Raw genomic sequence first — 26835 nt, 5'->3', positions numbered from 1 at the left:
TAGTTTTTCTCTTTACCTCATTACATTAAAATATATCCAATACATTATTTTCAAATAAAAGCTATTTGATACTTTCTAGTTTGATATTTGTTCTGAACATATTCTATCCACCTTTTCCATTCCCACTCATAAGTCTCTTGTGAACAGTCTTTTAAATATGCTGAAATCTTCGCCATCTCTGCAAAACTGGCCATCTTCAAAGTCCATTCCTCAATAGTGGGCAAAGCTTCATTCTTCCAATATTTACCTATCAACAATCTTGCTGCTGTTATCATATACAATATCAATTTTGTTTCACCCAATGTAAAACCCTTAACTATACCCAATAAAAACAGTTGTGGAGAAAATTGAATTTTTTTCTTCAAAACATTCTGCATGACCCACCAAATTTTTATCCAAAAAGCCTTAACTTTCCTACAGGTCCACCAAACATGATAATACGTAGCATCCAAACATTCACATCTCCAACATTTTGGCTGAACATTAGGGTATATACATGACAACTTTTTGGGATCTAAATGCCATCTATAAAACATTTTGTAGAAATTTTCCCTCAGGTTCTGCGACTGTGTAAATTTAACATTCTGAACCCAAATTTTTTCCCATGTTTCCAACATCACTGGTTCTTCAAAATTCTGTGCCCACTTAATCATACAGTCTTTAACTAATTCGGTTTCTGAATCTCTTTCTAGCAAAACATTATAAAGCCTTTTGATATGCATTGGACCTTTCTCTCTTATATGTCTAACCAATTCTTCCTCATGCAACATAATACCAGTTTTTTGGTCCTCTTTCCATCTCAGTTGTAGTTGATTATATTGTAACCAAGTTAAATTAATCCCTTCATCCAACAGTGTCTGCAATGTCTTCAACTGCCATCTGCCCGCATCTGTAAAAAGAACCTCTTTATATAAAACCCCCCCGAGTGACATTATATTTGTATTCCACAAAGTATGACCAAGATCCAGCCATAGCGGTATTTTATAATCCCATTTGAGTCGGTGCTTCTTCCAAACTCTCATCAAAGAATCTCTAAGTATATGACTTTTAAATACTTTATCTACTTTGTCGTCGTAGAATAAGTAAGCATGCCATCCAAATTCAAGATCAAAACTTTCTGCATTCAATATTCCAGTCTTTTTCCTTCCAAACCAATCACTTGTTAAAGTTAAAGCTGCTGCATCATAATATAGCTGTAGGTTTGGAAGTTTAAGACCTCCTCTTTCTGGAACATCTTGCATAATTTTCAATTTCACTCTCGGCTTCTTCTCGTTCCAGACAAACTTATTCACTCCAGATTGCCAAACTTTCAATTGTTTATCACTTTTAAGCACCGGAATCATTTGAAACAAAAAAAGAAATCTTGGCAAAATGTTCATCTTAACTACTGCTATTCTTCCAAGTAGAGACAGCTGCAGTTTTTTCCAAGTCTCCATGTCTTTCTGCACCTCTCGCCACAACACCTCATAGTTATTTTGAAACAATTTCATGTTTGATTCTGCAACCTGAACTCCTAGATATTTTACCTTAGGTACAGTCTCAAAACCTGCCCTCCTTTCAAGCTCATGTTTACGATCTTGTGTCATGTTTTTAACTATCATTTTAGTCTTTTTTGGATTCAGTCTAAAACCTGAAACTTTACCATAGTCTTGTATAATGTCCTTCATCAGGATTATTGATTCCATTGGTTGTGATAGGGTAACAACCAGATCATCTGCAAATGCCTTTATTCTGTAATCCTCTTGCCTAATCTTTATACCTTTCAAGATATTAGAGTCCCTTATTGTATTTAACAAGACTTCTAGTGTTAAAATAAATAAAAGTGGGGACAACGGACATCCCTGTCTTGTTCCTTTTTCAATTTTAAACTCTGTTGTCAGACTTCCATTAATAATGATCTGTGCCTTTTGCTCTTGATAAATTGCTGAAATCGCCTGTATAAATTGATCCCCAAAGTCCATCTTTTTTAAAGTCTTTAGTAGAAAATTCCAATCCACTCTATCAAAGGCCTTCTCTGCATCCAAGAAGACCAGCACTGCAGGAATCTGTTTATTCTTCTCAAGATATTCCAATAAATCTATTACTTGCCTTACATTGTCCTTCATGTATCTGCCCTCGATAAATCCCGCTTGATCATCATGAATCACCTTTTGAATTACTGGCATCAACCTGTTGGCTAGTACTTTCGCAAAGATTTTATAATCTGTATTCAAAAGAGATATTGGTCTATAGTTCTCTGGTTTTTTAGGACCAATTTGTTCTTTTGGTATCAAAGATATGTAAGCTGTTGTCCACGATGGGGGTATTTTACCCCCTTGCTGAATATTGCAAAATAAATCTCTAAGTTGTTCCACCATTTCAGCTTGCAAAGTTTTGTAATACACTGCGGTCAAACCATCCGTGCCAGGAGCTTTGGCTGTTTTTAACTGTTTAATTGCTACTATTATCTCCTCCTCTGTTATAGGATAATTCATTCTTTCCTTTTGTTGATCAGTAATTTTTGTAACTCTTTTATCGTTTAAATATTTTTCTATAAGTCCATTCTGCACCTCCTCTTTAGCATATAATTTAGTATAATAGTCCACAAAAGCTTCTTTAATTAATTTTTGTTGAAAAATTTCTTTCCCTCCAATATCAATACTATCAATAGTCCGTATACTTTGTTTTTTCCTCAATGTGTAAGCCAACCATCTGCCCGGTTTATTAGCATTACAAAATGTGTTATGCTTCGCATATTGTAGGTTTGTTGCAACTTGTTCCGCCATGAGCATTTGAAATTGGTCTTTCAACAGTTTTATAGCACTGCGTATTCTTTCATCTGTTGGATTTTTAATAAGTAACTGTTCTTTATTCTTTATTTCTATTTCCAAATCAGATCTTTTCTTTTGTCGGAACAGTCTATGTTTAGAATTCATGTAGATAAGTACCCCTCTCATATAAGCTTTACTTGCGTCCCACACAATTTCAATTGGGGTACCTTTATTCAAATTTATTTCAAAAAATTCTTTCAAATGCTTTTTAAGTTCTGTTGTATTTTTTTCATATCTAAACAAATTCTCATTTAGTCTCCAAGAACGTCTCTCAACCTTATCCATCTCGATTTCTATCCATACTGGGCTATGGTCAGTCAGAGTTCTTGGAAAAATCTTTGTTCTTTTTGTCTTAACAAGTAAGTCATCTGTCAACAAAATGAAGTCAATCCTAGAGAAGGATCTGTGTCTGTCAGAAAAAAAAAGTGTAGTCCAATTCTTTTGAATTATGTATTCTCCAAACATCTTTTAGTTCCATATCTTCTTTCATGTCAAAAAAGGTCTGTGGTAATCTGATCCTAGACTTTGCCAAACTCTTTTTATCTAATTTAGAGTCAATTACTCCATTCCAGTCTCCCATAATTAAAATAGATCTATAATCCCATTGCAATATTTTGGTATGTAACATCTTGTAGAAATAGTCCTGTTGTTGATTGGGAGCATAAATTCCAATCAAAAGAATTTGGCCATTTGCTGTAAGCAATTCAATTGCTACAAACCTACCATCTTCATCTGTTTCTATAACTTTAGCTGTTAACTTTTTATTTACATAGATAACCACACCATTCTTTTTTTGCAAAGTTGAAGATATAAAATGTGTTCCTAGTTTGGAGTTTATCAAATATTTTTGATCTTGAGTTGTGATATGCGTTTCTTGTAAACAAATTATATCATTATTAAATTGTTTCAAATATGTAAATAATTTCTTCCTTTTCTGTGCTGAATTCAACCCATTAACATTCCAAGATAAACACTTAAACGTCATCAGCCTCTTTCTGGAGCAAAGAGCAAAATACTTGAAGATCATCCGAAAGCTTCGATCTCGCTCCTCCCATAGCTCCAATCTCTTGTGCAGTACTCTTAACTGCCTCCTTGTCTTGTCTTTCCTGTTGTTGTTGTTGCTTTTGTTTAAGTAACTTAGATTGAGCTCTAGTTATACGTTGATCCTTAACTTCAATCATCCGAACCGAGTCCAAAATTGGAGAAGATTCCAGCAAGGGCTCATCCAGAAAACCTCCTTCTGCACCTTGCACTTCCTCTAATTCCTGCTTGGACTGTTCTTGCAATTCTCGTTGAGGTTGCTTCTCTTCACTCTCTTTAATCTCCAAAACTGTAGATGTACGTGGAGATGGTGTTCTTTCCTTAAGAATAGTAGTATAGAAGTGTTGTGCCTTCTCCACGGTATTCAAACGACATCTTTCTCCCTTGTATCTGAAAATTATGCCAGCTGGTGCGTCCCACCGGAAAGGTATCTGTAAATTTTGCAATTCCTTGACAAGAAAGCCAAATTCTTTTCTAGCTTTCAGCATTTTAGGAGGCAATTCTTTCTAAATTCCAATTCGTGAGCCCCCCACTTGTACAGAAGTGTAAAAGGATTTTTGCAGGATATCATTTCTTATTTCTCTATCTGTAAAATATATGACCACATCTCTAGGTAATTGTCTTTGTCTGGCCACCCAAGAGTTCACTCTGTAAATTTTGTCTATTTTGTGAAAAACCACATCAGGATTAACTTGTAGAATCTTGGCCAGGGCCTCAGAACAAACTTGTCTCAAATCCTGTCTTTCCTCCTCTCGAATTCCCCGAAGCCGTATAGCGAACTCCATTGCCCTGAATTGTATCATAACAATCTCGTTTTCAACTCTCTGCATTTTATTGTCAACATCAGCAATTTTATAATCATTGTCTTTCATCTTAACATTAACTTCTGATTTAAGTTCTTCAACTTTAAAATCAACTTTCCCAATAAATTCTGCCAGGCCAGACGCCACTTCTGATATTTTTTTGGTCACCTTGTTTTGATTCTGTTTCACCATATCTTTAACTTCATTAATTTCCTGCATAAATTCCTGATGTGATTTTTGAAGTTTATCATCTATCCCCTGATGTGATTTTTGAAGTTTATCATCTATCCCCTGATGTGATTTTTGAAGTTTATCATCTATCTCCTGTTGAGATTTTTGAAATTTATCATCCAAAGTTTTAGAAATAAATTCTTTTAAATCTCCCACATCAAATTCTTTTTTCTGAGTCTGTAGCTGTTGAGCAGGGGGAAGTTGCGTTTCATGTTTGTGTGTGGGGGATCCCCCCCCTGTTGCCTTCCCTTCCTGCTTCTTTGAAGCCATCCTGCCACGTGATCTAGTTTTTCTAAAGAGGGAAGTTCCTTTTCCTTTCCCTCCTGCACAAAGACTTCTTAAAAAGTCCCCCAGATTTGATCAAATAAAGGTTGAAGTAAAGCAAAGTCAAATATTGAAAAGGGAGAAATTTTCCAGTTGTTTCTCTTATAACAAACAAGGCAACTTTGTAGCAACTTGGAAACTTTGTAACAAAGCAAAATAACTTCACCAATCCACACTCGCTGGCTCGTTAACTCTGAGGCTAAGCGCCATGTTTTTTCAAAGCACTTTCACTCATTTGCATTTTCTCAGATTAAAAAGTCAACAAAGCGCTAATACTTGCGTTTCCAAGTTTCGGGATTCAGGTAGTTTCGCTGTTTATTAAAGCTGGTTCTTTCGCTTTAAGTTTCCTGCAGCCGGCTTGTTCTGCAAAGGCAGAATCGTCCCACGTCGCCCGGAGTTTCAGCAGGTTGGAAGGGAGCCACGCCTGTTCTCTCCCCAGAAACTTCCCTGGGGGGTTACAGGGGCTCGACCTGTGCCCTGCGATCTCTCCTTCTTCAATCCTATGGATTTAGAAGTTTTTGAGCCGCTTCTTCATCTCGAAGCGGCTCTACAGGCGGCGGGGCTGGCGGAGCTTCAAAAGGCGCCGCCGTCGCCGAAGACAAGGAAACCGGAAGTCCCTGAACGCCGGCAAAATTTGTTAATTCATCCTTAGAACGCCTGGCTGAAATCTGGTGTCCTATGGCCTGGCAGATTTCCTGGGAGTAGAGTGCCTCAATCGATGGGGGAACTTGGCCTCCCAATCGGGCATTAAAGTCACCCCCTATAAAGATGTGTAGCGCTGGAAATTTGGTTTCAATACAAGTAATATAACTCTCCAGTTCGCCCCATTGAGCCTTAATGTCGGCTTGCCTCACCGTCGGGGGAAGGTAGACGTTGAACACTAACATTTTGCTGCAACCTCTCTTAATTAGGAGTGCCATAGCTAAGGAGCCACAGGGGGGCAGCTCCACTGTCTCCACTTTTAAAGAGGTAGAGACCAAGCAAGCTAAGCCACCCTTAGGTCTTTCCATTGTAGATTGTTTGGTAGCAGCCAAAGAAATGGCCGTAAATCCTGTAAGGGATATCTTATCACAAGCCCAGGTCTCCTGAAGCAGGACCACATCGAATGACTGAATATAGTTGATAAATTCTGTGGTGCCGCACCTTCTCCCCCAACCTGCTATGTTTCACAAGAGGCATTTAAATGTGCAAGGGGGGAATGCCAGGTTTTGATCTGTCCTGTGTTGCGGGGCCACAACACTATCCCCCACCGCAGGGCCCTTCCCCCAGGTCTGATGGTCGGGATGGGGTCGGGACGGGAACTGTTCATGGAAAGCCCGTACCAGGTCAGGGGCCTGAACGGCAGACGCGTCCACCCAGGTGAAATCCTCGGGCCCGTACCCCTTCCAGGCGATGAGGTATTGGAAGCGCCCCTTCAGCCAATGGGAGTCCCGGATGCTGTCCACCTTGTACGTCGAGGCGTCATCCTCATCGGCTGCGGCTGGGGGGGCAGGCGTCGGCGGGTGGTGGAGATGGCTCGCGGGGGCCTCAGGGACCAGGAGGGACCGATGAAAAATGGGGTGGAGCCACATGGAGCGGGGTAGAGTCAACCGGTAGGCCACCGGGTTGATGACCACCTCGATAGGGAAGGGACCGATAAAGCGGTGGGCCAGTTTCCTCACCGACCGGTCCGTGGGGAGGTGTTTCGTGGACAGCCACACCCGATCTCCGACTTCCAGTGGTGGCGTCGCCTGGCGGGCGCGATCGGCGAACCGTTTATAGTCCTCTTTCGCCTGGATCAGCTGCCGCCGTACCAGTTTCTGCACCGCCTGCACCTCCGAGAGGAAGTCCCGGGTCTCGGGAACAGGGGAATCCAAGATTGTCAACGGGAAAAGCCGTGGATGGTATCCGACGTTGGCATGGAACGGGGTCATCTGGGTGGAGGTGTGTTGGGAGTTATTAAAGGCGAACTCCGCCAGGGGAAGGTACTCGGCCCAGTTGTCCTGCTGCTGGTTGACGAAACAGCGGAGGTACTGCTCCAGTATGCCGATGACCTTCTCCGTGCCCCCGTCAGTCCCCGGATGGTGCGACGATGACAGGCACACCTGCACCTCCAGCGCGGCCATCAGGCTTTTCCAGAAGCGGGCCGTGAACTGGGCCCCGCGGTCCGAAACCACCTGGTCCGGCAGGCTGTGGAGGTGGAAGTTATGTTGCAGGAACAGGCGAGCTGTGGTGCGGGCCGAGGGCAGGCTGTGGCACAGGATGAAATGTGCCATCTTTGTGAGCGCATCCACCACCACGAGGACGGTCGTGAATGTAGCGGACAGGGGCAGGTCCATCAGGAAGTCCATGGAGATGGCTCCCCATGGTCTCTCCGGTGTCGGCAGCGGCTGGAGGAGTCCAGGAGGGGGGCCGGACATGGCTTTGGCCTGTCGGCATGTCACACAGGACGTCACGTAGGCGTGCACGTCGTGCCGTACCCGAGGCCACCAAAAAGTCCGCGTCACCAGGTTCAAGGTCTTAAAGAAGCCGAAGTGCCCCGCCGCAGGGTTATCATGGCACTGGTTCATGACGAGGGCTTGGAGCGGACTCGTGGGCACGTACAGCCGACCCCGGTGCCTGAGCAAGCCCTCCTCCACGGTCCATGGGGACGCGGGGACGACGTCCGCTCTCCGCTGCTGCGACCAGTCATCCCGTCGCTGTGCTTTCAGCACCTGAGCCCGCAGGTCCACCGGTTCCTGGACCGCGGCCAAGGAGTCCGCTGGGGGAAGGGAGTCCTTGGGGCAAAAGTATTCCGGCTTACGGGATAGCGCGTCTGCCCTCTGGTTGAGGCTGCTCGGGACGTACGTGACGTGGAAGTTGAACCGGGCGAAAAACAACGACCACCGGATCTGCCGCTGGTTCAACTTCCTGGCCGTGGTGAGGTGCTCCAGGTTCCGATGGTCCGTCCGCACCTCCACCTGGTGTCGGGCCCCCTCGGGGTGATGTCGCCAAGCCTCGAACGCGGCCTTGATAGCCAGCAACTCCTTTTCCCAGATGGTGTAGTTGCGCTCGGAAGGATTGAGTTTCCGGGAGTAATAAGCGCAGGGAAAAAGAGTGCCGCCATCCACCGGAACCTGTAGCAGCACCGCCCCAATCGCCACGTTGGACACGTCCGTCTCGACCACGAACGGACGGTGTGGATTGGGATGCCTCAGGACCGGCTCCGTGACCTGCTTGAGGACCTCGAAGGCCTGCTGCTGTGGGGCCCCCCACTGGAATGGGACCTTCTTCCGAAGGAGCTGGGTCAACGGCAAGGTCAGGGTGGCGAAGCCCGGGATGAAGGTCTGGTAGTAGTTGGCGAATCCCAACAGACGCTGGACGTCCTTCACCCGACGCGGGGTTTCCCAACTGCGCAAGGCCTCCACCTTGCGCGGGTCCATCGCGATGCCCTCGGGGGTGATGATGTGCCCGAGGAACTCTATGGAAGTCTGGAAGAAGTAGCATTTCTCCAACTTCGCATAGAGCTGGTGCTCCCGCAGGAGCTGCAGGACCCGGCGGACATGCTGGAGGTGGCTTTCCGGGGTCCGGGAATAGAACAGAATATCGTCCAGGTAGATCACCATGAACCGGTCCAGCATGTCCCGGAACACGTCGTTCATCAAGTGCTGGAAGACCGCGGGGGCGTTGGTCAACCCGAACGGCATGACGGTATACTCGAAGTGTCCATACCGAGTGCCGAACGCCGAGCTTAGTGAAGATCGAGGCCTCCCGCAACCTCTCCATCAGCTCCGGGAACAGCGGCAGGGGGTAGCGATTCTGCACTGTGATGGCATTCAAGTGCCGGTAGTCGCAACACAGGCGTAAGTCCCCTGTCTTCTTCTTCACGAAGAGGACCGGGGCCGAGAGCGGGGAGGTCGAAGGTCGGATGAACCCACGGGCCAGGTTCTTTTCCAGGAAGTCCCGTAAGGTGGCCAGCTCGGGCTCCGACATGGAGTACAGGCGTCCCGAGGGCAGGGGCGCGTTGGGCATCAGGTCCACTGCGCAGTCGTAGGGTCGGTGCGGGGGCAAGCGGTCCGCCTCCTTCTCGCTGAACACGTCGGCGAAGGACGTCAGCTCCGGAGGCAAGGAGACGTCCTGGCCAGCACAGGTGTGGCGGAGGTGGTCGACACACTGCAGGCTCTGGAACGAGATGGCGTTTCTCGACCATGCCACCTGAGGATCGTGCGCCCGAAGCCAGGCCATCCCTAGGACCAAAGGAAAGTGCAGGTCTGCCGTCACGTAAAACTGTATCGCCTCCTCGTGGTTCCCAATGGTGAGGCGCAAGGGCTGGGTAGCGAATTTGATGGGCCCCACCACAAGTTCCCGCCCATCGATAGTCTCGACCCGCAACGGAGGGTCCACCGGAACCAAGGGGACTTTTTAATGGGCCACAAAGGCCTGGTCCATAAAGTTCGTGGTGGCCCCCGAGTCCACCAGCGCGTGTGCCTGAAGCCCCTCCGACCGGTTGGCCAACAACACCCGGGTGTTCAAAATCAGGTGCCGAAGGGGCTCACAGTCCACAGCCGCCGACTCCGGCAGGGCATGGTCACGTGCCTGGCCCAGGGTTTCCCCTAGGCCAGGCCTGGCCCGTTTCCCGGCTGGTCACGCCGAGACTCTGGAACAGGCTTGAGCACTCCACTCCGCTTCCTGGGACACGAGGCAGCAAAATGTCCAGCCTCGCCGCAATAGAAGCACAACCCCCCTTGGTGTCTCCGCATCTGCTCCTGGGCTGTCAGTTGAGGTCTGGCTGCTCCGAGCTCCATGGGCTCCTCAGCCTTCGCCACAAAGCGCGGTGCGGTCCGGGGCGCTGTCGGTGCGAAATGCGGGAGTGCCGATGCTGTCGGTGGTTCCGGAAGGGCCCGACGGGGCCGTCGCCGTTGAAGGCGGGCGTCGATGCGCAGGCATTGGGTCACCAGCGCGTCGAGGGTCTGTGGCGCCTCCACGCGAACCAGCTCATCCTGCAGCTCGTCTGAGAGGCCGTCCTGGAAGGCATCCATCAACGCCACCTCATTCCAAGCCGAATCCTGGCCTAGCAGTCGGAACTCTGCAATATAGTCCTGCAGGGGGTGCTTGCCTTGGCAGAGGTCCTTGATGCGCCTCGCTGCCGTCTGCACCCGGAGGGGGTCTTCAAACATGGTGCGCAAGTGTTGCAAAAAGCCCTGATAGTCCAGGAGCAAGGGGCTATTTTGCAGCAACAGGGGCGTGGCCCATCGGGTGGCAGTGCCAGAGAGGGAGCTGATCACAAATGCCACCCGAGCCCGGTCATCCGGAAAATCCTCCGGCCTCATCGCCATGAAAAGTTGGCATTGTCCCATGAAGGCCGGGAACATCTCCTGCTGCCCAGAAAACCTATCTGGCACGTTCACTGGGCATCTCGGACGGGGAGGGGGAGGAGGGGAAGCTGCAGGAGCATTTCCCAAAGCAAGTTGAGCAGTTAGCTGTGCTACTTGCTGTTGCAGAAGCTGATTGGCCTCTAGCATCTGCTGTAACTGCTGCTGCAGCTGTTGGTCCATCGTGGGTTAACGATGGAGTATGTGTTGGTGACGAACAAGATGATCTGTCCCCGTCTCCACACACACACAAACACAGCCAGCCGAGGGTTAAGGAAGCACTTGGCATGCACACAGGTTGTTATCTCAAACTTGGCAACAATATAAGCACCGTCTGCCAAGAGCTTTACTTCAACAGATAACATAACATTACATACGCATTGTAAATAGTCCAGCAAAACAATATCCCTTCGGCAGCTTCAGGCGTTGTTCAAGTGACTAGCCAGAGTTAGTTTTTGTTCGTCAGAGAGTTTTACCAGCCACCACCCTCTCTTATATAGTCTCTGGGGTGTGGTCCAGTGACTCAGTTCTAATCCCTAGCACGCCTCCTTAACTGCTGCAACCGTTTATCACGCCTTCGTTGGCGTGCATCCAGGAACGACAGCTCTCCTTCCTCACTCTCATCAGAGACACCTGGCTCCTGGCTAATCTCCTCTCCCTCGGCCGGCACCTGAGACAGTGCCAGAGGGGAGGGGCCTGGAGAGGGAGGTCTGGCTGACTCCTCTCCCTCATGTTCAGAGCCTTCTTCCCCCGATGAGATAGGCTCAGAGGGCGGAGCCACAACAGGTTTGCTAGTCATTCTGTATAATTAATTTTTTCCAGATAGCCCTTCAGATCCGAAAAAATACACCCGTTATTAGATGGGAGTATCACCCTCTTGGGAGACAAAGGCAGGGAAGAGGGGAAGGGAGGCAAGCCTTGTTCATGAGGCTGTAGGGCTCTGAACGCAGTCCAGTTTGTGCTTGTAACATTAGTTGGTTGCTTACCTGGCAGGCATTCAGTGACATCAGCAGACGGGGTTTGAAGTAGCCCTGGATCTTCAAATTGACGAATTGGACATTCTGGAGAAAGGGCCGAGGGAACTGCCTCTGATAAATCAGTGTGGACTCCCTGAAGTCCAAGGGGATCCTTATCAGGTAGTGAAAGACTCCAAAGCTTGGATTTAACTGCAGTCAGACGCTTTATAATTTGGGCCCTTTCTGATTGTGGGAGCGCACAAAAGGAGTCAAAAAGCTGTATCTCCTCCAAATTCCAAAAATTGTCTAGAGATGAATCGATTTCATGGATGGATGGAATCCCAGAGGCACTGACCTGAGGCTTTTTCACTAAGGAGCCTTGGAAACCCTGGGCTGGTGTTGCTTCCTTTGGAGCCATTTCTTCCCAGCTGATCAAATCATGGCAAACTTCCTGATGAGATGTACCTCACTGAGAGGGGTTGGTTTGACCGGCTGTAGAAAGAACAGCCAAGGTACCATCTGAGAGGACGCTATCAGGAGGTCTTACAGGAATGGATGAATATTTAGTAGATGGACTAGTATCGGGAATGGTATTCAAAATTGGTACATTAATATGTGCTGCTAAAGGTCTTTTGGGGGCTATAAATCTCCTGATGCTCACAGGTTGTTGATTTCTTAAAAGTGGCTTAATTGACATATCTTTGAAGACTCTACTTGGCAAGATGCCGAAAGCTCTTAGCAGAGATCTTCTCCTGAAGAATAGTTTAGGGGTGTTGGGGTTGTCAAAATTGAGTAACACTCTGGTACAATATACAGGGGAGGGTAAAAGTTCAACCTCCTTCAAATCATCAGCAGTCAACCCCAGTAACTATAGTATATGGCCCCTTGCCAGCTGTATTGAACCCCATTGAGGCAAATTGCCATTAATGGGATTAATATTAAGGGCCACCTGTTTTGGCTGTAAAACCAAGTGGCTGCCCGCATCCAGAGGTGTGAAGTTCGACCCTCTGGCAGGGCCACACCGACCAGTACTTTCACTGGGGCCCGACAGGGAAGGCCTTGTCACTGCATCAGGCTGCCGAGCAGTCAATCCAGGGCAACCACCGGTAACCCAGGAAACTAGGCAGTCTAAGGTACTTATTATTTTATCAAGCTGAGACTGTATGCTCGCTGTTGTTTCTGCAACCAAGAAACATTGCTGGGCCAAAAGTTCAATAAGGGTAGGCTCATTTAAAGGTTGAGTGGGGACCGTAGTTTTTGGAGACCCTTTGTTCTCAACTCAGGGGACGACACCCTCAGCCAGCGGAAGATCACGACGACCAGCAGCAGTCAGATAAAAGGGAGCTAGAGTTTCCAACACAGGTTGTCAGGGCATTTATTAATCCCATGTTTGGCTCTGGGACTAATTACCCTGGTTTAGAGTAGATGAATCGAGGCTTATTCCAAGTTGCAATATTCTGAAAAGAAACGCGAGGAAAGGTTTCTAATAAAACTCATTTATTTGTTATAAAGAAAATAAAACACCTCACTAACTAAGAAAAGTTAATTGTTACATTTTTGAAAGTAATTCTTGCCGGCTATGTCAGCCGGACCTTGCTGGAAAGAGAACAAAGGAAGGAGTGTGAGAGCAAGTGAAGGAATGTGGGTGGATGCGGAAACACGTAGCTTACTGATAAGAAGTTGGCAAGCTACGGAGAGTCTGATAGTCCAGAAATAATTGGCTCAGCTGGTAAATAAAATAACGCAGTGACATTCCCCTTCTTTGCCAGTTGAGCGAATATCAGTACATCATCAAATAAGGCACATCTTCTCACGCAGATACTCATGTTGAGCTGCTGGAAGTGGTTTGTTGAGCATATCAGCAATTTGATCATGTGTAGATACATATTGCATTTTGACAAAACCTTTTTTCACTAAATGTTTTATGTTTTGATAACGGATGTCAATGTGTCTGGACCTGGAACCTGTGAAATGAGATTCAGAAATATAAACCACCGATTCATTGTCTTCCATCACTGTGATCGGTTGGATCGGGTGTGTCCAGATATCTGTGACTAAAGCATCAAACCAAGTTAGGGAATTACATGCATCTGAAACACAAGCATATTCAGCTTCAGTAGATGAACAAGAAACAAAATTCTGCTTACGTACTTGCCAATAAACAGGACATCCATTTAAGAACATCATATAACCTGAAGTACTTTTACGTGATTTCTTATCACTTGCCCAATCAGAATCTGCATAACAACATAATTCTGCATAATCAGTATGTGTTGGTTCTAACAATAACTTCAAATGTTTGGTGTATTTTAGGTATCTCAATAATTTCTTAATACATGTCCAGTGAAACTGTTTTGCCTTACCTACGTGTCGTGATAAGAGATTAACACTAAGTGCAATGTCGGGTCTGGTCCAACTACTAATGTACAATAGTGACCCTATGACTGAACGATAAAGTGTTTGATCCTCGAACTCAGGACTTTCTTCTTGTGTCAAGTTGTGAAAATCTGTTTGCATGGGTGTCTTTGTTGTGTTAGCATCTTTCATGTTGCAATGATGCAAAACTTGTTCAATTTTATCCTCTTGTGAAAGACTAAACCCCTTCTGTGTTTTTTCAATCTGAACACCTAAATAAGTGCTAATATGACCTAATGATTTCAATGTGAAGTATCTCTGCAAAGCTTTGGCAAAAATTTCACTCATTTGCTTATTTGGACCAATATAAACAATATCATCAACATAAACAAGAACTATCTCATATGCATTGTTAGATCTTTTTGTGAACACGCACTCATCAGTTTCGGACTTAATAAAGCCCATTGAATTTAGTTTGTCAGTAAGACATAAATACCACATTAAACCAGATTGTTTCAGACCATAGAGACTTTTGTTTAGGAACCAGGTATCCCCTTCTTGCTGTCGGAATCCTGGAGGACTTCTCACGTAGATCTCTTCGTCTAGGTCTGCATGTAGATAAGCCGTGTCAACATCAAACTGGAAAACTTCTAAACCAAGGATAGTTGCAGTTGCTAAAGCAATTTTTACACTCTCAGTTCTGACTGTCGGTGAGTAAGTATTTGTGTAGTCCTCAGGATAACGTTGAGCGAAACCCTGAGCTACAAGTCTGGCTTTGTACAGTGACTCACCATTTGGTTTCTTTTTGATTCTGTAGACCCATCGAGTGCCAATGACCTTTTTGTTTGCTGGAGGTTTTGCAGGTGTAAATACCTTAAGTTTCTTTAGACTGTCCATTTCAGCCTGCATTGCATCATACCATTTGTCTTGCTCTGAATCAGGGAGCTGCTTGATTTGCGTGAAATTATCAGGTGGAAGTGTAACATTGCAAATCAAAGGCAAGGGTGCTTTTGTCAGTTGCCAAGAATATCGTTGTGGAGGGATCCCTTTTGTGGCCCTCTTGGAACGTCTCGGAACAACTGTCCAATCTTCTTCTGCTTCGTCCTCGTCCTCACTTTCGTCGCTAGCGTCAGCATCCGCGGCTTGCGAAGACGGAACATCGGGTTGAGAAGAATCAGTGGAATCTTGATCATCAATCTGCGTAGCATCAGCAGTATCATCTCTGGGAAAATAAACTCCAGGATCATTGGAATGAATCCTGGACCAGTCAATATCTTCTTCAAAATTAGCAGATTGGGAAATCACAATTACATGTTTAGAGTCAATAAATTTGCTCCATTTTGAGTTATCATCAATACCCATAAATCTCAGTCTCTTTGCTGCTGGACCTCCTTTTCTTCTTTGAGCTAAGGGAATGTTCACCATAGCATATGAACCAAAAATATGAATGTTTTTAAGATCGGGCTTGTAGCCATACAACATGAAGAAAGGAGTCTGATTTGTTACACTGCTCCAAGTACGGTTAACAATGTAATTTGCATACTTGATAGCTTCACCCCAGTATATCTTACCAAGGTTGGCGTCTTCTAGGAGACAACGCATCATGGTTTGCAGGACCCCTTGTCTTCGTTCTGCGACTCCATTATGAGCCGGTGTGTAAGGAGCTGACGTCTGATGAATAATTCCATTCTTACGCATCCAGTCCTGGAAACGCTGAGACATGAACTCGGCACCACGATCACTCTGGATTCTGGCGATGCGAACTTGGTGTTGGGTAGAAACAAGGGTTGCAAAGTCTTTAAAGATCTGAAAGGTCTCTGATTTTTCTTTCATAGGATATACATATCCATATCTAGAGTAATTATCAACAATTGTTAGAAAATATTTTCTACCACCAAATGATGGCGGGAAAGGACCAACTATGTCAATGTGAACCAAATCAAAAATGCGTGTTGACAGGCGTGTAGCGCGTTTGGGAATGGCTGCTGCTTTGGATTTGGCCTTCTTGCAGACAGCACAATCCAAAAACACCTTACACCCCTTTAGATCCAAACCTTTTGCGAACTCCGGCATCTTCCTAAGAACACGGAAACTGGCATGCCCCAATCTTCTATGCCATTTGTGGATACACCTGGAATGCAAAGGTTTACCAGTTAGTGAATTTTCAACATTAACATTTTTATGCGGAACCTCAGGCTTGCTCTGAGCAACCTGTTTACCAATTCTCTTTTTGTTGGCTTTAGGAGCCTTAGGAATAGCAACAGGATCTCTCTCTGGAGCATCTCTCTCTGGGCCTGTGCATTCCCCTTTTGGAGTTTGCATACTTGCCTGTGTTTGTGTTTTAGGCTTTGGCTTTAAGTAATAAACACCACCAATTAATATGGTTTCAGCAACAATATCTCCATCTTTAACTATGTAACTTGCTTTTTCAAGGTGGTGAACTTGGAACTTTAACATTCTAGACAAGTGACACTGACTAAGCAAATTACTGGTTGCTGTTGGTATGTAATAAACATCAGGAATGAATGCATCGAGCTCTTCAACATAAACAGTTCCTTTTCCTTTGACCTGACAAGGATGATTTGAAAATGAATAAAGTTCACGTAGCTCTGGTTCAGGCTCGTGCATTTCTGTGAAAAGTTCCTTTCTGTAGGTAACATGCAATGCTGCACCACTGTCCAAAGTCCACAGGAGTCGTCTGTCATACTCTGGTTGAGGTTGTGGATCATTGGTTAAAGCCAATGTGGTGAGTGGAGTTTGTGGATCACGCCGGGGACCACGACGACCTTGTCTTCCGCCTCTGCCTCTGCCTCTGGAATCTGTTCCTCTGGGCTGGTACGTGACGGGAGCTGGAACTCGTTGGGGACAATCCCGGGTGGCATGTCCCACACGATTGCAGGTGTTGCATCTTGGCATCCTTGGAGCGTAGGTCCTTCCTCGGAAGGGGCGTCTAGCTGGAGCTCTTGATGCGGGTGGTCCTCTCAAGTGTGGCGTGGCCAACATGAATGCCTCTTCTTCAATTAAAAGTCTACAGACATTGTCCACTGTGCGTTGAGCAATAGGGACTTGGTTAATTTTTGTAACAGCATCTTTCCATTCATAATTCAAAGAGTTAATAATGATGCTGATCATTTGAATATCTTCAATGTTATGGCCTCTTTCTCTCAATTCTGTTCTCAGTCCTTTCAGTTTGGTCAAATGTCCTCCAATTTGTTCACCAGGTTTCAATCTCGAACCATGGAGTTCAGACATGAGTAAACATGAAGATTCAATTGAGATAGGCCTGTAGCAATTTTCCAATTCAGCCCAAATTTGTCGGGCTGTTGTATTTGGTGGAAAAGTGACCTGCAGTTCAGTATCCATGGACATCAATAATGTTGTGCGAGCCCTTATCTCTAAATCTCTAATTGCAAAGTCCCATGGTTGAGCAGGTGGGTTAAATACCATACAGTGACTGCCTTCTCTAAGAAGCAATAGTGTAATCTCACTGACCCAGGCTTTGTAATTGTGTCCTTTTAGTTTTGACTCACCAGTTAGTGGAGAGACAGAAAATGCCTGGTAAGGAGCCTGCACTTGATATGCTGGCTGTGCTGGCAGAAATGCCTGTGGTATTTGCTGTGCCTGTTGTGGACCTAAAAATGGTCTTGGTTGTGCCATTGGAGGTGGGCCAGGAGGTGGCCCTATTTGCACTTGTGGCTGGGGCACATATGCAGGCATTTGTAGCTGCTGTGGCTGATGCACTGGAATCTGCTGTATTCCAGTTGCCATTTGTGCTTGATCTGCAATATTGGCATGACCTGCTGGAGATGCAATCATTTGCCTTTGCTGTGTTCCATCTAAAAGGACACCAACACCACCAGGGGGTGTTGGAGTTTGAGCCCGTGGAGACACTTGTGGCGTTTCAGCTTGAATCTCTGAGTGAGTTAGAGACAGGTTTGCCAGGGTCTGCTGTAGTAATTTAAAATGTTCATCTAAGCTCCTTTCTCTTTCAGCTTCCTGTAGTAAATTACTTTCGCCAGCAGATGGTGCTGCACCTTCGGGCAGCTCAGTTTCAAGAAATGATTGCGTGGCAGGTTTATATGTAACTTGATCAGGGAGACTTTCATGTGACGTATGCAGTGCCGTCTGTCTTAATTGGCCTGACACAGAATCCACCAGGGGGAGTGTCTTTGGCTCCGAGGAAGAAGACAAGATGGTGCTTTTTGAAAAATTTAAGTCACGGGATTCTTCCTTATCATGCTCAAGCATAAACAAATCTCTCTTAAATCGAGACAGTTCATTTTCATAATATTTTACATGCTCACGATAGGATTTGATGGCCATCTCACGCTGGGTGAGCTCAGGGCTTTGAGAAGAATAATGAATTACTTCTCTCTCTGCGTGGGGGTGAAAAAGCTTTGCCGTTTGTGGAAACTTTCTTGGCCTGGCACCAAGCACATCGTAATCTGTGGGCTCTGGTAGAATAGATTCATAGCATGCAAATTGAGAAGAAAAAGCTACCGACCTCAGTCGCAGTTCATTATCTTCAAAAGCAGCTGTTCTGATATCTGTCCTTTGATGTGTTTCCGAAAGCATTTTCAGATCTTCTTCACCCATGGCTCCTTCTTGTTCCAATTGCGTAGCCGTAGCAAGAGGCTGGAATCTTGAGGGCGTTACTATCTCCTGTTCTTCTTCCAAAGAGGATAAAGCTCTGTGCTTCATTTTTCCTTTTTTCTTCTTCTGTTTCGGCATCTTAGCAATATAATTAGCGTACCTCAGTAGCTAAAAACTAATTGCCTATGCGCTCTTATCAGAAATAACAAAACAAGGAAAAAGCCATAAATCAAACCATCCTCGTGCTATCAGAATGTCAGGGCATTTATTAATCCCATGTTTGGCTCTGGGACTAATTACCCTGGTTTAGAGTAGATGAATCGAGGCTTATTCCAAGTTGCAATATTCTGAAAAGAAACGCGAGGAAAGGTTTCTAATAAAACTCATTTATTTGTTATAAAGAAAATAAAACACCTCACTAACTAAGAAAAGTTAATTGTTACATTTTTGAAAGTAATTCTTGCCGGCTATGTCAGCCGGACCTTGCTGGAAAGAGAACAAAGGAAGGAGTGTGAGAGCAAGTGAAGGAATGTGGGTGGATGCGGAAACACGTAGCTTACTGATAAGAAGTTGGCAAGCTACGGAGAGTCTGATAGTCCAGAAATAATTGGCTCAGCTGGTAAATAAAATAACGCAGTGACACAGGTGACCTCTTGGCAGCCTCCCAGACCCCCCCGGCAATGCTTCGGCAGGGTGCGACAGGCGGCTCCCCTCTACCAGGAGCCCACCTGTAAACAGAGAGTGCAGATGTTAATGGTAATAAACTGTTAAGTTCTTGCGTCTGGTTTGTCTGGATATTTGCGATGGAAACGTCTTATTAATCGGGCAGCGTGAACATCAGGTGCTGTTACCCATGTAGCCTGTGCGACAGGATATCCCTTCCATCTCACTAGATATTGAAGAACCCCCCTACGGACCCTGGAGTCTAATATCCGATCTATTTCATATTGATCCGTATGTACCGGACCTGGTGGACCAGAAGACGTTCTGGGTCTCTCTACCGTCACGGGCTTTAACAGGCTACTATGAAATACCGGGTGTATTCTGCTTAAAAGAGGAGGGAGTTTAAGAACTACAGTAACGGGATTGATTATCCGGGTTATTGGAAAAGGCCCTAAATACTTTGGTCCTAATTTCCTACTAGGCAACCTAAGTTTGAGATATTTAGTTGACAAAAAGACTTTATCTACTACTTGAAACAGTTTTGGATCCGCTCTTCTCTTATTGGCATATGTTTTGTACTCATCTGCCTCTTTCTGTAAAGCTATCTTCACACCTGGCCATAGGTGGCGGATTTTTTCCGCCCACCCGCCTGGGGTGTCGCCGTCTGTTGATGGTGGATCCAGTTCTGGAATAGCTGAAAAATCTCTGCCATATACTACTTGAAATGGGGAAAGGCCTGTGCTGCGGTGCATTATGTTATTGTAGGCCACCTCGGCGAACGGGAGGAGACCTGACCAATTGGACTGTTGATATGAGACATAATATCTAAGGTACCTTTCTACCATGGCATTGGCTCATTCGGCCACTCCGTTGGTACTCGGATGAAAGGCAGAACTCAACCCCTGAGAGGATCCTATTAAGCAGATAAAAAGTCTCCAAAACTTGGAGGTGAATTGAACACCACGATCGGATATAATCCTTTTTGGTGCTCCGTGGAGTCAGTAGATATGTTGCAAAAACAGATTGGTTAGCCGCCGTGCAGACGGTATGCCCTTACACGGCACAAAATGGGCCTGCTTTGAAAACAAATCCACTATCGTCCAAATCACAGTATATCCGTGGCTGGAGGGGAGATCGACTATGAAATCCATAGCGATCTCCTCCCAAGGCTTATCAGGGTTTGCTACTACCTGTAACAAGCCTAAGGGTCATCCGGACCAGGGTTTGGCAGTTGCACATGTTGTGCAGCTTTTAACGTACTTTTCAATATCTCCACGCATCCGTGGCCACCAGAATTGCCTTCTGATGAGGTGGAGGGTTTTCAGGTATCCAAAATGCCCTGCTGATTTGGCATCATGACATCTCCGTAACACAACGTTCCGGAGGCATTCTGGGATATACATCCTGTCCCCCCTCCAGGCAAACCCATCCTTATAAGTTATTAGAGACGGGTTTTGGGATAGCCACTGGTTGTGTTGTATAGCCGTTTTAAGTTCATTACAGAAGGGGTTATCCACTTCAGTGATTGTTAACATTTTTTGGGAAGGTGGGATAAGGGCTTCTATGATCTCCTCTCGTTTGCTGTTATACTGTGGCATGCGAGACAGCACATCTGCAAGGAAATTCTTCCCAGCCGGGACGTACCGTAACCGGAAAGAGAACCGCTGGAAGTACTGTGCCCACCGTACTTGTTTCGGAGACAATCGTCTGGGCGTTTGCAGGGCTTCCAGGTTCTTATGATCCGTCCACACCTCGAAAGGATGTGACACTCCCTCAAGCAGATGTCGCCATGTCATTAATGCCCAACGCACAGCTAATGCCTCTTTCTCCCAAATTGCCCATGCATGTTCTGTAGGGGTCAATTTTCTGGAGGTATAAGCACAAGGTTGCAACTGCCCTTGCACTGTCCTCTGTAAAAGCACTGCCCCTACAGCCACATCACTAGCATCCACTTGCAGTACAAATTTATTTATTTATTTATTTATTTATTTATTAAATTTTTTTATACCGCCCCCTCTCCCGAAGGACTCGGGGCGGTGAACAGCCAGAATTAAAAACACACAATACAAATATTAAAATACATTAAAACAAAATTAAATTATCTTAGGCTTCTCCAATTTAAAACCCCTTACCCATAAAATTCACCCAATTAAAAAAATTTAACCCAGCCCGGCTTGCTGAAATAAAAAAGTCTTCAGGGCCTGGCGGAAGGTACGGAGGTCCGGGATTAGTCGTATCCTTGGGGGTAGCTCATTCCAGAGGGCGGGTGCCCCCACAGAGAAGGCTCTTCCCCAGGGGGTCGCCAGCCGACATTGCCTGACAGACGGCACCCTGAGGAGACCCTCTCTGTGGGAGCGTGTTGGCTGGTGGGAGGTTATCGGAGGCAGAAGGTGGTCTCGTAAATAACCGGGTCCTAAGCCATGGAGCGCTTTGAAGATGAGAACCAACACCTTGAAGCGCACTCGGAAGACCACTGGAAGCCAATGCAGCTCGCGCAGGAGAGGTGTCACGTGGGAGCGCCATGTCGCCCCCATAAGTACCTGCGCGGCCGCATTCTGCACCAGTTGGAGCCTCCGAGTGCTCCTCAAGGGGAGCCCCATGTAAAGAGCGTTGCAGTAGTCGAGGCGGGAAGTAATGAGGGCATGAGTGACCGTGCATAGGGAGTCCCGATCCAGAAAGGGGCGCAACTGGCGTATCAGGCGAACCTGATAGAAAGCCCCCCCTGGCCACGGCCGTCATATGCTCTTCTAAAGACAGCCGTGCGTCCAGGAGGACACCCAAGTTACGCGCCCTCTCCGTGGGGGCCAATGTCTCGCCCCCAATAGTCAGCGATGGCAACAGCTGACTATATCGGGATGCCGGCAGCCACAGCCACTCAGTCTTGGAGGGATTGAGTCGGAGCCTGTTCCTCCCCATCCAGACCCGCACGGCCTCCAGGCACCGGGACATCACTTCAAGGGCATGGGTTGGAGATGTACAGCTGGGTGTCATCAGCGTACAGATGGCACTGCACCCCAAAACCACGGATGATCTCGCCCAGCGGCTTCACATAAATGTTGAACAGGAGAGGCGAGAGGACCGACCCTTGTGGCACCCCACAAACCAAGTGCCTTGAGGTCGACCTCTGCCCTCCAGCCAACACAGACTGCGACCGGTCGGAGAGGTAGGAGGAGAACCACCGTAAAACAGTGCCTCCCACTCCCAACCCCTCCAACCGGCGCAGCATGATACCATGGTCGATGGTATCAAAAGCCGCTGAGAGGTCTAATAGGACCAGAACAGAGGAGCAACCTCTGTCCCGAGCCCTCCAGAGATCATCAACCAACGCAACCAATGCCGTTTCCGTGCTGTACCCGGGCCTGAAGCCGGACTGGAACGGATCTAGATAGACGGTTTCATCCAGGTACTGCGGGAGCTGTCGCACAACCACACTCTCAACAACCTTCGCCAAGAAGCGAAGGTTGGAAACTGGACGATAGTTTGCTAAAACAGCTGGGTCCAGAGAGGGCTTCTTGAGGAGGGGCCTCACCACCGCCTCTTTCAAGGCGGGAGGCAAGAACCCCTCACTCAAGGAAGCATTTATAATCCTCTGGAGCCAGCCTCGTGTAACCTCCCGGGTTGCCAGCACCAACCAGGAGGGACACGGGTCCAATAAACATGTGGTTGCGTTCAACCTCCCCAGCATCCTGTCCACGTCCTCGGGAGTCACAGGGTCAAACTCATCCCAGATAACTGTCTCAAGACAGACCTCGGACAACCCGCCTGTACCTACCCAGTCAGAGTCCAAGCCTTCCCGAATTTGAGCAACTTTATCGTGCAGATAATGCGCAAAATCCTCAGCACGACCTTGCAAGGGGTCTTCCCGCGCTCCCAGATGGAGAAGGGAGCGGGTCACCCTAAACAAGGCAGCTGGGCGATTTTCTGCTGACGCGATAAGAGCGGAAAAGTAATTACACTTCGCCGCCTTTATCGCCACTAAGTAGGTCTTGATATAAGACCTCACTAGTGTATGGTCAGATTCGGAGCGACTGGCCCTCCAACTACTCTCTAGGCGTCTTTTCCGGCATTTCATCCCCCTCAGCTCCTCGGAGAACCAAGGAGCTGGGCAGATTCGGCGCCGGGTCAGAGGCCGCAAAGGCACGACCCGATCTAAAGCACCAGCGGCCGCCCTATCCCAGGCGGCCACCAGGTCTTCCGTCGAGTCGCGCGCCAGAGTCTCAGGAAATGGCCCAAGCTCCATTCGGAACCTATCAGGATCCATCAGGCGCCTGGGGCGGAACCACCTGATCGGTTCTGCCTCCCTGCGGTGGGGCATAGCGGTCAGGAAGTCAAGTCTAAGGAGAGAATGGTCTGACCATGACAAGGGTTCAATAACTATATCCCCTGTATCTAAGCCATTCAACCACTGACCAGAGACAAAAACCAAGTCCAGCGTGTTTCCTCCTATGTGAGTGGGGCCCTGAATTAACTGGGTCAGGTCCATGGCCGTCATGGAAGCCATGAACTCCCGAGCCACCTCAGATGCTTCACCAATGGACGGCAGGTTGAAATCCCCCATGACTAAAAGCCTGGGGGTATCAACCACCACCCTGGCTATAACATTGAGGAGCTCGGGCAGGGTCGCTGCCATGTAGCAAAGAGCCAGGTACGTAACCAGCAGGCCCATCTGCCTCCCATGGCCCCACTTCACAAGGAGAGACTCACAACCGGCTATCTGAGGTACAGTGGCCTCCCTAGGATCAAGACCTTCCTTTACAATAACCGCCACCCCTCCACCCCTACCCTGGGCCCTCGGCTGATGAAATGTGCGGAAACCCGGTGGGCACATTTCTACGAGGGGGACCCCCCCCTCCAGGCCCAACCAGGTCTCAGTAATACCCGCCAGGTCCGCTCCCCCCTCCTGAATCAGCTCACAAATGAGGGGGGCTTTATTAGCCACGGACCTGGCGTTGCACAGCATCAGCCTAAGACCCAGGCTCTGAGACTCCGGACAACCCAGAGAACGAGAAGAGCATTGGAGGCCGGAGCATGTCACCGCTTGGAGACAGCGGATACGTGCCCCCACAACATGATATGGCCCCCTGCTCCCACCATACCTGCCCCTCCCACCCACGGTCCTGATGACATCGCCCTCCTCTCTACCAACACCAACCCCCTCCGATCCCCGCTCCGCACCTCCCCTAGCGCGACCCTGTGTCGGGCCTGGTCCCCTCCCCAACAAATCACCCTCCCTATCCTTTGCGAAACAACCCTCCCCCCTCCCAAAACCCCTTAAAAGGTTGGCAAATGACAATTTTAAAAAACCCCTCAACCCCCTCTTCGCCGCATGCCATGACTGAGTCGGATCTGGATGTTTGAGAACCGGTTCCCAAGCAAAAAGTTGTTTTAGATGCTCAAATGCCATTTGACATGCCGACATCCACGTCAATGGTTGTCCCGGTCTCGGCTTTGACGTTGACGGTTTGGTTTGCATCAAGTCTGTCAAAGGCAGAGCTATTTTGGCAAAGGCAGGAATAAACTGCCGATAAAAATTGGCAAATCCGAGGAAGCTCTGCAATTGCTTCCTAGTCCTAGGAGCTTGCCAACCAACCACTGCCTGGACCTTTCTTGGATCCATCTCCACCCCATTCTCTGATATTCTGTAGCCTAAATAGTCAATTTTTTTTAATGAAACTCGCATTTCGAGAGTTTCACAAATAATTTGGTGGCCAGTAACTTCTCTAACACTCGCTGAACCAGAGACACGTGTTGTTCTTCAGTCTGGGTGTAAATCAATATATCGTCCAGGTATACAAGGACACCCCTATACAGATGTTCATGCAAGACCTCATTGATCAGTTGCATGAACACTGCAGGGGCGCCCTGCAACCCAAACGGCATGACCTGAAATTGACAGCTTCCCAGGGGACAGTTGAAAGTGGTTTTCCACTCATCCCCTGGTTTAATCTGTACCCTGTATTATGCCTCACGTAGGTCAAGTTTCGTAAAGATACGACCGGTCGCCAGGGTGGCCAATAGGTCTTTCATTAACGGGAGTGGGTACAAATGCTCCACACACACCGCATTGAGAACCCTGAAGTCAACACACAAACGTAGGCCCCCATCTTTTTTTTCACGAAACAATACAGGAGCCGCCATCCTAGACCTACTAGGCTTGATGAAACCCCTGGCCAGGTTTTTATCTATGTATTTCCTCAACTCTTCTAACTCTTTTTGTGTCATCGAGTACATCCTTGGTTTTGGCAATTTAGCCCCAGGAATTAACTCGATGGCACAATATGTTAACCGATGAGGGGGCAGGGCTTCACATTCATCTTCACTGAAAACAGTAGCTAGGTCCCTATAGACACTAGGGAATGTTGGGGTTGTAAGCGGCATCCCCGGTTCCAATCCCCCCCTTCTTTCCATTATCTCTTCAGGTGGGTTTGGCCCCAGTGTTAACCAGAGTTTGCGGTAACCCCCTTCCCACCATATCGTAGGGCCCCATTTATTAAGCCATGCTAAGCCTAATATTATTGGTTCGATCTTCTTCTCCACTATGATAAACCGGATGGTTTTGGTATGATCCCCGATTCTCAGGTGTACACCCTCTGTTATGTGAGTTGCTGGTGCCCCACCCAACAAAGACCTGTCATCCTAAATCATCCACTATAGACCTACAGCTCAAACAACGGGTGCATCCCGAATCTATCAACGCCCTGTATTGGCCTCCAGTGGGTGACCGAGGGTTCCGGAGCACAACCGGTATCACGAACGGTCAAATGGGTTCGCTCACCATTGGGTCTTCCGGATCCTTGTCATTGTCGTCACTATCCCCTGACACTACCGGGAATTTTCCTGGAACCGCCTTTTTGTTATCTCTGCCCGGTACCTCCATTTCAGCACTGGACATTCGAGTCACCTGTGACCATTCAGATGTTGTCGGCCGTGCCTTGCCCCTCATCACAGCTCTGGCAGGGGGGTTTTGGTCTGGGTTTCTAGGCATTGGATTGGGACACTCCGCTGCTCTGTGACCAATGTGGTTACATCTGAAACACCGAAACACTGGCCGCCGACTCCTATCCATAGGGTCTGGAACGACACTGGGTTTAGTCTCTCTGGGGGGTTGTGTCCGTTCAACTGGTCTTTTCATCTGACCTGTAACCCCTTCATTTCGCACTCAGAATTCCCTAAGACCCACATCCAGTTCGATCGCCACCTTAAACCACATGTTCAGTTTGGGAGGCAAACCCCGGTACACACAGGCCTGCCTAAGGTCTCGGTCCAAGCCCATATGGAACTGATGGACTAGAAGACATTCCGGCCAACCCATCAGACAGCCCGCAATCTTTCAAAACTTGTGCACATATTCCTTTGCGGGCAAGCCCTGCTGCTTGAGTGCAAACAAATCCCCTTCCGCCACCTGCGTGCTTGTCTCATCTTCGAATCTAGCACGGAGAGCCTCCAGGAACCTTCCCATGTCCACCAGTTCCCTTGCATGTTTGGTATGGAGGCTCGCTACCCAATCGGCCACCTCTCCTGTCAGGACCGCCGTAACAGCCACCACCATAGCCCACTGTGAAGGATACCACTGACCATATTGATCCATATGGCTTATCACTTGACTTAAGAAAAGGGCCACCCATTCAGGGCTTCCATCAAAAGTGGCCTGTAGAGCAGGTGGGCCCCAGACAACCTGAGGAGTCCACACCCCTGGAGGAGGTCCTGGAGACCATGACAATGGACCCAG

General features: G+C 47.5%; 1 protein-coding gene across 1 annotated transcript in view; it reads right to left on the bottom strand.

Moving 5' to 3' along the window:
- LOC139317666 (histone deacetylase 5-like) overlaps nucleotides 1–26835 on the bottom strand; it is a 292699-nt gene that overhangs the window by 106103 nt on the left and 159761 nt on the right. The window contains exon 10 of the mRNA XM_070944746.1: nucleotides 19925–19944. Within this exon, the coding sequence (XP_070800847.1) occupies nucleotides 19925–19944 (20 nt within the window). The remainder of the gene's footprint in view (nucleotides 1–19924; nucleotides 19945–26835) is intronic.

Source organism: Pituophis catenifer, unplaced genomic scaffold, assembly GCF_029215685.1.
Source record: "Pituophis catenifer annectens isolate HBS135680 unplaced genomic scaffold, rPitCat1.0.hap2 SCAF_5, whole genome shotgun sequence".
Lineage (NCBI taxonomy): Eukaryota > Metazoa > Chordata > Lepidosauria > Squamata > Colubridae > Pituophis > Pituophis catenifer.
Note: the sequence above shows the minus strand (reverse complement) of the source record. Positions and strands in the feature narration are given on the sequence as shown.